The 12,567-nt window shown below is 37.3% G+C and overlaps 1 protein-coding gene across 1 annotated transcript in view; it reads right to left on the bottom strand.

Annotated features, from left to right (window-relative positions):
- Nucleotides 1–1,490: 1,490 nt before the first annotated feature.
- The window catches only part of LOC104409967 (lisH domain and HEAT repeat-containing protein KIAA1468-like), a gene marked incomplete at its 5' end in the record, with an annotated part of 16,642 nt that continues 5,565 nt past the window's right edge, over nucleotides 1,491–12,567 (bottom strand). The window contains 7 exons of the mRNA XM_010020010.1: nucleotides 1,491–2,300; nucleotides 5,926–5,996; nucleotides 7,637–7,725; nucleotides 8,751–8,867; nucleotides 9,801–9,939; nucleotides 11,467–11,530; nucleotides 12,453–12,535. Of these exons, the coding sequence (XP_010018312.1) occupies nucleotides 2,180–2,300; nucleotides 5,926–5,996; nucleotides 7,637–7,725; nucleotides 8,751–8,867; nucleotides 9,801–9,939; nucleotides 11,467–11,530; nucleotides 12,453–12,535 (684 nt within the window). The remainder of the gene's footprint in view (nucleotides 2,301–5,925; nucleotides 5,997–7,636; nucleotides 7,726–8,750; nucleotides 8,868–9,800; nucleotides 9,940–11,466; nucleotides 11,531–12,452; nucleotides 12,536–12,567) is intronic.

The raw sequence follows: 12,567 nt of genomic DNA, 5'->3' as shown, positions 1-12,567 counted from the left end.
CCTACCCGGGCAAAGATACTACATTTATACCAACAAACTAAAGAGTCTCCTCCCACAATCACCATAGCTACATTGCTGTCACAAGTTTTTGGCTTGTACCAGTTAGCAGGTTTCCAGACCCTGGTTGAGGTTCAGTGAGGGCTAGGAGCCACTCTTACAGGCAGCCTGCAGGAAGCTGCCCTGCTTTGGAAAGTAGAAGTTTAACCATAAAGAAACCATTTTGGTCTCATGACTACAGAAGTCTCTCTGACACTGTGACTTCTGGAACATAGAAGAGAGAAGGAAGAGGAGGAGACCCTGCATGAAAGTGGCAACGCAGCCACATGACAAGTCTACCATCTACTACATAAACAAATTTCAAGCTAAATAATGTCTGCACATTAGACTTCTCTCCTGTAACAGGTGTTTTGATGTGATAACCTTTTTCAGAGAAGACTAGAAGTAACAAGACAAGGCAGGTATACGAAACCTTTTATTGACAACAGAACAATAGAGAGGAACATCACCACTTCCCATTCCTCAGGAATGTCTCCATTTCACAGTCAGTCTGCTAAAAGTGTACTTTCATGGTAACAAGCAACACGAAGGAATGGAGCTGTCTGTAATCTCAAGAACATGTTTCATCAGTGCAGTGTAAAGGGACTGACAGTGTGCAAGTGTGCAGCAGGCCCTGTCACAACACAAACATGGCAGGCAACTGTATATGCAGAGCCAACAGGCACAGATATGAAGCAGTTAGAAGCAGCCCCAAGTTCTCTGTTACTTTTGTCTAAGGGCAATACCTGAAGTGCTACTCCATCCATATTCTACTTCAGAAGCGAGTACTTTCTTCCCTCACTCCTTTTGCTTCCCCTGTCCTCGAAGATGTTAATGCTTCCAATTGAATGGAATCATGTCAGAGAATGCCTGAGCTTTCATATTTTGTGACCTCACACCAGTTCATGCATGCACTTAAGTTTACTTTCAGAAGCTTACATTGACATAAAGAAGGGGAGAAAAGAAAAAGAAAGTGCTGTGTAAGAATAGAAGGATTTAGTTGTTAATGCTTCCTTGCTAACAGAAGTATTTGGTAGTTGTTGAAGATACTCCTTGTAATGTCATTTTTATGAAGTGTGTATGCAGCCTACCTAACATTTTAAAGAAACTGCATGTCAAACTCTGTTAACGACTTCAAATACACTGAAGTTAAATTTGAACCAAGATTCAAGCTAAATCCCAACAACAACAACAAAATCTTAATTTTAGTTTTCACAGTATACAGAACTGCACAGCGAATGCAAGATGAAAGCACTCTTTCTCCTGCATAACTCTGCCTGCAGAACTGTTTTGGGACCCCCGTGTAGTAGCTTATACATTTATTAACTTTTATTAATATATCATGTTTTTCCTTTACTTAGTGGATGTGCCTCTGGATGTGTAGACTGGCTGTTAAAGTGCTTTAAAATAAAACAAAAACCCCAACAAATGAAAACATCCCTCAAGAAAACAAAACAGATGTGAGAATTTTATCTGAAGGACTTTGTACAGCATTTACAATGTCAGCATAAAGCATCTGAAACATGAACGTTCCCTGCAGACTGATGCAGTGCAAACAGTCTCATACATTAGATACTGCAATTCCTCTGGATTCAAGATGCACAATACTTACAAAAACAATCCTAGAAGCACAGACAAATGCTGGTGGCTCTTCCTCTTCTTTTTAGAAACATCATAAAAAAAATCTGCATTACTCTTTCATAATTTAAATACATAAGTAATCTCCACTTTTATTACTTCATGACAATGACTTCAAATTTACATTATTTTAAGTACCATCATAATAGCTCCATGTATAATACAGATACTTGCTGATATCCTGTCAGAAAATAAAAAAGAACAAAACCCAAACAACCTTCCACTATATAAAAAAAAAAAAAAAAAAAAATTATGCTGGAAAGACAAGAACACAGAACAGGGACTTGGTACAGACTATGATTTCAGTTTTATATCAACCACAGGTAACCCAAAATTAACAGATACACAGCGATATTCAAAAGCAGTGCAAATATCTTTGGAGGTTAGAATAAAATTATACTACAAGAACATAAGACAGAAGAAATTAAAAGGCAAGTACTTCAAGTACAGGAACCAGTCTCTGTGAGGTCCATTTTAGTGTTAGCTGGGGGTTCCTTTTCCCATCTTACTTCTTCCTCTGAAACACATTAGCCAACATTGCACCTGATGTAGTCAGCTGGCCCATTTTGTTCAAAAACTTGGTCTTTGTGTCTTCACTCACAAGGCTCGCTGCAATTGACATTGAGCTAGGAAAGTAAAGATATTAGCAACATAAGACCACAAAACAAAAAAGAACACTCTGCTGTTATTTGACAAGCAGTTGAACTGTCCTTGCATTTTAGAGGTTTTAACATCACAGAAGACCAGTTCATCAAGCACTGAAAAACCATGACCACCCAGCCCCAATATACACTGTTAAATTGATTATTGTGTTCTCACAGTCCTAGTGAAAACCATAGAATATTTTTGTGCACACTACTTTTCACTGCCTTTGGAAGTTAGCACTTGTTATTAGCACTTGTTAGCTACTGGGCAATTGTCCTAGTGACAAATACCTCTGTGGAAGATTGGCTTTATCTTCTCACAAGAAATGTCAATCCTTACACTTAGTAATATAAGAACAATGGTACTAGGTCAGACCAAGGGCCTACGTAGCTCAAGTATCTTGCTTCTAACAGTGACCATCAGCAGATACGTAGGGAAGAGTAAATGCAAGGTAAGTACGAAACATTGACCTCTCTCTTTTAATTTGTAACTCTCTTATTTTCCAACTATTTCCACATGAGCAGAGTTTAAATTTGGTGTGGACTGTCATCTAGAAACTCCCAATGAATCTTTATTTAACATTATTTGTTCAGGTTTCTCTCGTTCCCCTTGTAAACTTCTTGTAAATCCCACTCTGGGGCACTGAGTCCTACTAGGTCATTAGCCCTTGTTGCATAAAGAGCTTTCTCCTGGTTGGCCTGAATGTGACTCCTACAACCTTTGCTTGCATGTTCTTACTTTGTATGAACTAGAAAAAACAATGGAGAGCCCACAATTTTCCCCAGAAACTGGACTAGAAGGAGCAACCCAATCAATGCTGAGCCTACCAGATGCTACAACTTTGAACAACATGTTACTAAATTATCCAAATGCTGCAAAACTGATTTTTAAATTTGAAATGTATGAATGAGCTCTATTTTAGATATATGTAACTGTTCAGCATAGTACAAGTAATCTGTCTTAAGATAGCGTGCAACAGGCAAAAGTATGATAGCAGGAATATTAATAAATATTCCATACTTCCTATATTTGTAGTTAAAATGGCAAACATTTTTCAACATTAGACAGGACCAATTTTACAAAACATTACCAGTGAAATTCTCCCTTGTGAGCTCAACATGGACTCTGCATTTCAAAATTATACCTAAGAGCAGAAGATCTGTCTTACTGGCACAGGCCAGCTTCCAGGAACTGACTTTTCAGTCTGCAAGGTTATAAACGGTTCTGTCAGACACTTCTGCATCAAGGCAGGTCAAATTAGTTAACTCCAAACTGTGTCAACAGAATTTTAAGGATTTCTTCAAAGGTAGCAGGGATGCATTCAGTACTTTTTCCTATTTCATACCACAAAAAAAAAGTAATGAATACTGGTTATCTTTAAACAGTGTACTTGAAAGACCAAAAGGGAAGCTTCTCACTAAAGCTGCTTGTGGATTTGCAGATAGCTTAATTGTATCAGAAATATATCCTCTCAAATGTATTCCACATCCCTTCTACTTTTTAAGCTGAATTGACTCCCTGTCTTCTGCAGGACCTAGATCTTTGAAGGGGCCTTAGGTACACATAGCACATCTGAAGAGTATCATAAAGCATAAAACTGTTAACTGTTACATAAAATGTTTAACGAAAGTGGTTATCAGTATTTAAAAAGACCAAGTTTAATCTTTTTTTAAAACCTATTTCTGTGACCCTGTATTATTTGACCAACCTTTTCTATCAGTAAGGGGCAAAGACAAGATGACCAGCAGCACCTTATGATTGCTTTTGCAGAGTCTTGGGGGTTTTGTGCATGCATTCTCGTGTTGTTAAAATTCAGCAATTTATGTCCTAGTTGCCTTTAAATCCTTCATCAAATATATATTTAACACTGAAATTAGGAACCGAAATTTACAAGGGCTTAGCAAGGAAAAAAAATAAAACAAACCACATTCATGTATATGAAAAGGTCATTTCTTCAGTGGCAAAATATTTCATGTTAATTTTGTACAGTAAAAGACTGCAACCACAGCCTGGCTTTGAATAAGAAAGGCAAAGGCTAATTAAAAAACAAAGCAACACATTTCAAAGACATCCTTTTCAAATCTTGCAGTTTTCAGCAGATGCATTCTAAAAGAAAACACACTGGATGTTGAATCATGATTGCATTTATCTGTTTCTGCAAGTGCTTAATAGGACTAACTGTGATTTTGTAATAGTTTTGTTAGAGGGATTTTAAGTAATACAGACCTCTTACATTTAGGTTGACATGTCTTGCACTGATACAGGCTAAAGCAAGGTAAGTCTAAACCCTACATAAAAGAAAAGCTGATCACTCAAACTCTAGCCATGCAGAGAACAGCTTTGATGAACTAAAGAGGTTAACACATTTGAGAGGCAAAAGCACACATTAAAAGTTAAAACTCCTGTCCAACTTGAGAATTAGGACAGCTCAGCCAAGGAATTTTGTTTCATAACCTTTGGTTTCACAGTTCAGTTAATACAGGTAAGAAAATCAAAAACCCTTCAGGTTAAGATTAATGGTGGTGTTTAATGAGACCAGCTTGGTATCATCTATATTTGCTGCACTCTGGGAATATGCTTGCCTGAGAAGGAAATCAATTTCATATTTTCTAATGCTCTCTCCTAAAAGGCTGTCAAGTAGTTGCTTGAGAAATGATAAATGTTTATCAGACATAAAAGTCCTATATATTTAGGCAGATACACTGCTATTATTTTTTTTCTTTACATAGTCAAAGTCTGAGGCAGTGGCTTTTTTATTGCACGAAGTATGAAAATGAAAATCAAAGAAGAGTATTGGTTAGTCTGCAGAATTTTTTTTAAAAAAAAAAAGTCCATAAATCCCCTACAGGGAAAATATTGACAAAGTAGTAGATGACCATGTAGGCAACTGATTCTAATATATCAATTTGTTAGGCAAAATGTTAAGTCATATGTGGAGGGATGTCCTTGCACAGGTTGGTTGGTGAGTCTACAGCAATGGCTTAGCATCAGATCTGCAAAGAATCTGGCTGCTAATTCTGGCTTATCACAACTACCTACTGGGTACCTACTATGCTGGCTCCATAGTACAGGGAAGATGACCTTGGTAAAACTAACACACACTACATGAGGTCACTTTATACACTGGAAAAAACCTGTTCTTGGTGTACGCTAGCCACATGCAAGCAAAACCAGCAGCCTGGAGCTGGTCATTACTATGACCAGAGCAACTCTTTCAGCCTGCAGGGCACCCCCATGAAAGTGGGTTGCAAGGTGTGTGACACATCCTTTGCTCTAAGCATGTAGGCCAAGCATTCCCTGCTTTCTTGGATTCAGGACAGAAATTAAATTACTGCTTTAAATGGATAAACAATTAAGAATTAAGTAACACGGGAAAACAAGAGTATCATTGCAATGACTAAAATTGTCCCGTGTTTTACACTGGAGACAAACAATCACAAACTGAAGTTCCTAAAATCTTCTTTCAAATACGGAGTATGTCAGTGCTGGATTTCTGGTCACAAGCCTCAGACACCATTATGGATTACACTCTGCAGAACGTAACTCAGGAGGCACAGTGAAAAAAAAAGAAAAAAAAAAAAATAAAAAGAGAAGTTGAAGTCTTACCCCTGTGGTTCTTGGACGGTCTTGTTTTCCACTTTCTGTTCACACTCTTTTATCATGGAGCTTAAAATAACCTATGACACATAAGGAAGAGAATATATGTGATTTTCTTTTACATTAACACTTTGTACAAAATCTACTCCACAACTAATTCTGACATTAACAGAACTATTTAAAGAGACTCTCTGTTGCTTTTCAAGTGCATTTAAATTCCAGCTATCTGATAATGCCTTATGGCTAGAAACAACAAAATCATTCAAAATATTTAAAGGAAGAAAATGTTTTTGAAATAGTTATGGGAGTCCAAGACTGCCTCCTGTTTCCCCTGGCTTTTTAAAATAGATCCAAAGCAAACTCACTCCTTATCTTCCTTTTTTCAAACAATACTTTTATTTATTAGCAATTAACGTCAACATACATTCATCTTCCCTCTATTTGCCTTTTGAGAGTTTTCAAGGACCTTTTAAAATTCATATCTTCACCAACACTATGCATGAAAGAAATAGGAAAGAAAAAAGTGTGATGGCATCCTGAGACAAATTTTTAGTGGAAAGGAAGTGTTAAAGCCAACTTGGTATCATTTCACTGGTGTCTGCCAGGGTTTCTGCGAATCTTGGCTTTTTTGCTTTACTTAGGCAACTGCAATGTTAAAGGCTTCTGCAGAATATCTAAGACTCAAAACACACCCACGCTGACATTTTACATTTTCCCAGCACACCAAAAATGAAGGAATGATTCCCAATAGCAGGCTTTGAAAGAAATCATACCATTCATTGCACAGATATATAACTCTGCGCATAACCATACTGTTTTAACACATTAAAACAAAAGCATTTGAAACACTGAAGCAAAGCAGTTGCAATGCAGAGTGTGGAACTATAAACATACTCACTTCATGAATGGCAGCTTTCTCTACTCACAGCTCAGGAGAAAGCTAAGTGCTTTGAGACACTAAACTTAAAATGTCAAAGCTACAAGCAACTGAAATTAGTAGTGCCTTACCAAAACTTGAATAAAATACAAGGACATAACCTAATTTCAATCTCCAAAATACAGATTAGTCACTAAGAGTTACTACCAAGCGATAACTATTTTAAAATGGATTTTTATACATAAAAAAGCTGGTTTCTGTCAAATCCCCGTAAGACAGCTGCAGCACAAAATACCATTTGAAATCATTTATTACACTGGTAAGATGTAGCCCAGTCTGCAGATCTGATATTTGAAGCGGTCTGGGTAGCAGGTGTTGCACATCCTTGAATGTTTCAGAAAGCAGCATTCAAACCTGTGTATGAGTAACAGGACTAGAACTCCTACTGCTCAATTTGCTGCCCTTTATTTGCGTAAAATATTATGTAAGTAGTGAAGAGTACAGAGGTACAAGAGAAATGCATTCAGAATCCCAGTGAAAAAGCAAGCTTTCTTCCTGTATCAAAAGAAAGCCAAGATTTCTTAGCACAGCAGCCATAATTTTTGTTACTTAGCATTTCTACCTGTCCATTGGAACACTTCCACATTTTTGTACATCTAAGATCTGTGTTTCTACATGCATTTCTGACAGTTGACTTACAAAGACACACGCTCCTCCCCCAGCGCTATGCTTTGATAGCACTTACAAGTAAGCTCTCCTTACCTTTTGGTTTGAAATACCATTATGTTTCAACTTTTGCCGCCACCTGCATCTCATACTCGGTTAGTAAACATAGCTGCTCACCTCATGCTCTGGCGAGAGATGTTCCATATCAGTTCGTAAACACTTAAGTCCTGGTAAAAAGTGATTGACCATTAGATCCTCTGAAATAACTAAACCCCAGGTTGTTAAGGCATAATAAGGATTGTGCTCTGAAATTACACATTTTTTTATTTTCTTTGTCTTCTGTTAATGTTCTACTGAACATAGGGACAAGCTACAGCAGCAAAACCCAAGAAAACAACAGCATTTAGCACTTCATGACTAACAAAAAAGAAAAAAATATCTTAAACATATTTAGCTTCATATATTTCATACATCCGTACTACTCTTTTCAGATTTTTTTCCCCCCAATTTACTGTTTAAGATCAAGGGCTCTGGTCTGGGGTTTTTTTTTTGGGTTTTGTGGGGTTTTTTTAAGTATCTATCAGTTCCACTGTGTTGGGCCTACCTGAGATGGAGTTAATTTTCCACAAAGCAGCCCTGATATGCTGTGCTTTGTAGTGGTAGCTAGAAAGGTGCTGATAACACACCTCTGTTTGGCTGCTGCTGAGCAGTGCTCGCACAGCATCAATGTTGTCTCTCCAACATTGCCCCGTCACCATTAGAGGGTGGGGGTGGGCAAGATCTGGTGAGGGGACACAGCCAGTACAGCTGCCCCAAACTGACCAAAGGGATATTCCATACCATATAATGTCTGCTCAACAGTAAGAGCTAAGAGAAAGGAGGAGGAGCAGGGACATTCATTATTACGGCATTTGTCTTCTATAACAACCACTACATGAACTTGAGGCCCTGCTTCCTGGAAGTGGTGAATAAAGCTTGTTTTCCTTTGCTTCCAAGTGCGAACATTGCTTTTGCTTTATTAAACTGACTTTATCTTGACACATGAGTTTTTTTCCACCTTCTTTTCTCCCTACCCTGTCCTGCTGAGGAAGGGATTAATAGAGCAGGTTGGTAGGCACCCGGCCTCCAGTCAAGGTCAACCCAGCACATTCATCTGTGAAAACCCCTTCTTTACACTGAGCAGATCATGTTTTACATCACACATTCAAAGACAAACTTAGTTATTTCTCAAGTATTAATCTTCTCCTCCCACCAAAGAATTAAGAACTAAACTTTTCCTAAAAAAGGATACAACAACAGGAAAGAGCACTGTAAGCTTCAAACAGGTGAGTAGCGATATCCAATCTCTTCGAATCCACGGACTGCTGGTTGTTAACCAAGGCTAACTTGAGCAAGTGTGGAATAACAACTGTAAAAGGAAATACTGGAATAAGTATTTCAAATTTCTTTCTACAGACACGCTTAGCATGAAACGGTTCCTAAGTGGAAATCACAGGCATTTGAAGCAGCACGCATCACTGTGGAATAAGAACTGCAAATAATGGCTTTTGATGGGACTGTCCTTGCAGATTAACTGATCAGCTCAAACTCAAAACAAAACTGTGGTAACACAACCTAACAGAAAATGGTACCTCAGAGTACATTTGAAATAGTAACAGTTTACAGAAAATATTTTGCAACGTAATTACTCTCTTGCTGCTAAAGCTGTCTAAAATATGATTCTATTTAACAAATACAGATGATAAACTACTGACAGTGATATGCATATCATGACAAATCTTCACTGACTACTGAGGAAGCCTAAGGAGTTTATAGCCTGTTAAACTAAACACCCACAGGTGGGAGGTGTGATAGCTCCTCTTGTTTCATTTTTAAGTATCTTTAAAGACAGTGTAACAATCACTTGGCTCTTCTACCTGCTTTACATCTCAGGGCCGTGAAAAAGCAGCTGTTTTGTTAACTGGTGCCACACTTTCATTTAGAAAGTGTTGAACACTTGAAATTCAGCAGCAGGTCAAACAATTACACCAGCGAGAGGTGAAACAATGGAGGGGGGAGGGGGAAAGACGGCATTTTGCAACTTTGAATTTGCTCTGCAGCATAGTGACCAGTCCCCTCTGGCTCTGAAATCATTCATCACCATGTGCCAGTGACACAGCAATGTCAGGTAAAATGACAATTGTATTAGCAAAGTCTCAAATATTGGGACAGATCAAATTCTGGAAACAAGTTTTCATCAAGTTTTTTGCAAATACAAACAAACAAACAAACAAGAATATAGCCAGCATACTATTAGCTTTTAGAAAGAGGAAGGCTGCATCCTCCCACTGATGCAACTTACATTCATCTCTAAATCTAGGCTCAGCATTAGGTCCAACTCTTCCAAATGTTTTTATGATTTCTGTGTGTAGAGAATGTTGGTCTTGATATTGAGGGTCCTCCAGGAAAGATGCCAGCTGCATTTTTACTCTTTCCAGAAGCTTAAATGTTCCCAGAGAAATAAAAAGTACACAAAAGAATAAAGATACTAGAAGCCATGATGGTTAATTCAAGAGTATGTTTAGAATCTTTCATATTTCAGTGGATACACCTCAGACCTTCTGTTAAGTTACAAATTTTTTTCTGACCGGATGTTCCAAACTCTTCAATGCAGCTCTACATTTTAAAGACTATTATCTGTGTCTTAGTCTGAGCTACCTTTAACTACAGACAGGTGCTCCCATATAGCTGATCTTTCCTTCTGAGGTTTCCTGGTTTTGATACTCACATTTTTTACCTGCTATTAATATTTCACTCTTACTATTAGTATCGTTGGAGTTTTCCTGTTTAAGTAGAGCTGAATTCACTTGATTTTTTTGGTAATACCTCAATATGCTGAAAAAAGTTCCAGAGGACAAAGATGCAAGATAAGCATCATAAAACCAATGGAATTAATAAGATTTCTTCAACTAAAAGGCTAGAAAAAACTGAAAATACAAATACATCTAAGATGACGTAAGTATTTATTTGCATTCAAAGTTGTAAAAATAACATTTTCTGATACATTTTGGAAGGCAATATCACCTCTGTACTCTAAGGCTTATTATAATCAGTGCAATGGATACAGTAATTTTTGTGTGGTAACAAAACAGTATTCTTCCCAAACTGATTATAGGCATGCATTCCAAGCTGCAAAATTGTAACTTATCCATCGTCCAAGTACTTGTGAGTCATCACTGACTTCTTACTCACATTTCCTCAAACACATTCTTTTAGAAGATGTTGAAATTACAGGAAGAATGCAAGCTCTGCAAAAAGCTGCAGGGACTTTAACAAGAAATTCGATTGTAGTTTTTACACAAAACAAAATACAGTATTTCTCCTGTTTACAGCAGAATCCTGGGTGTCTTTTTCAGGATGCTGAACTATTACTAAGAATTGCATATCTATATTATCCTCGAGGATTAACTCAGTTATGTCACTATCATGTCTTTTAATGCCATCTTGAACACAATGGGTTAAATCAGCAGATGACAGGAACTACAAGAGGGTCATGCTCTTCTAAAGCAGTTGGAAACCAAGCAGGATATCCTAAAGCATATCGGTAGATGAATCCTACCACATCTTTTGGATAGCATTTTAAGGTAAGACTATTCTATTTGGAAATAATGGGCTTGAATTTCTCAACTCTATTGGAGAATGTTTTAAAAAACAATTTGAGCATGGGACTTCCCATCTTCCAGCACAGGCCTCCTCCTCTACATATTTGGTTTTATTTGTTTATACTTGGTTTGGTATTTAGAAGGAAATGTTTTTATTAGTTACAAGAGGTTTGGTTTGTTCCTCTCCTCCAAGACCACTGCAAAACTGGAAAGCATTTTGGAAGAGGATATAACAAAGGAAGAAATAATTTATAAGCTGCATTTTTTTTCCTTCCTCCAAGTTCTTTAACAAATTTCTGGATTTCTAAAAAAAATTCACCCACTTCTTATGCTACAAAACCAACAGCCTGAGAACAGGTGTTTTACCTCTCTCTGAGTTACAGTTTCCATGATGGTCCCAAAAGCAGGAATTGTTGCAATCCTTACTGAACTACAACAGAAAAATAGAGTCTTTAAGATGTGTTAAAGATTAAGAATAAAATTAATAAAAAATAAATCCAAATTAAAAAATTAGTACTTTAAGTTACATTAGTTTCTAGCAATGACAAAACAAACAAACAAAAAAAAAAGCAGATCAGGAAAAAGACAGGATTAACTCAAGGTCTCAATCTGAAACTCACAATTCAGGATCACTGGACAAGGTAACAAGGGCCGGAGCAACCCGCTTGTCAACTAATGCTTCACCCATGCCTCGAAGAGTCAGCTGTAAACCAGTCAACATGCAATAGAAAACGGTTTGGTAAACTTGAAGAACTAGGTTAGCTGTGACTGAAGATGGGCAGGCAGACCCTTGGGGGTTTTCTTGGTTTAGTCACCCACACAAGACATTAAAATGGTTAAAACTCTACTCATGCTGTAGCATTTATTAGTAACAACTTGTTAGTGAGATTAGCAAAGCATCCCTCCATAGCTTGAAAGAAATACCACATCAGAAAGTCCAGGAAATTAAGTACTATCGTTGCCTATCAGAAATCAGATTCAGCCAAAACCATTCTGTATTTCAGTAATGCAGATGACATTTAATTTTGCAGTAGTGAAGCTGATAGCATTACAGAACACATTAATATCCACCTTTCTCCTAAGAAATGATGTAAGCAAATTTCAAACCTGAGAATATAATTAAATAAAAGAAACCATAAACACTGAATGACACTGATTTAAGTTTTCTATTTAAAGTTTATTCAGCAGTTTTATCCAGTATCTAGGTGTTGCAATAAATCTTTTAATTTGTGATTTAAAAGTTAAATTTGTTCAAAAACAAATTTTTGTTCAGTTATAAGAAACAGAACTGATGGTTATTTCTTCCTAAGTATTAAGAGGGATGCTAGATATAAGGCAGTCAGGAAACTTACATTTCAGGGTCACTGGAGAGAGTAATGAGAGCAGGAACAACTCTCTGAGCTACCAGAGTTTCATGTACCCCCTTCACCAACAGCTGAATGGTCGGAGCAGGGGGGTATCACAGGT

This window comes from Nestor notabilis, unplaced genomic scaffold, assembly GCF_000696875.1.
Source record: "Nestor notabilis isolate BGI_N333 unplaced genomic scaffold, ASM69687v1 scaffold14188, whole genome shotgun sequence".
NCBI lineage: Eukaryota > Metazoa > Chordata > Aves > Psittaciformes > Psittacidae > Nestor > Nestor notabilis.
This window is presented reverse-complemented; position numbering and strand designations above follow the sequence as displayed.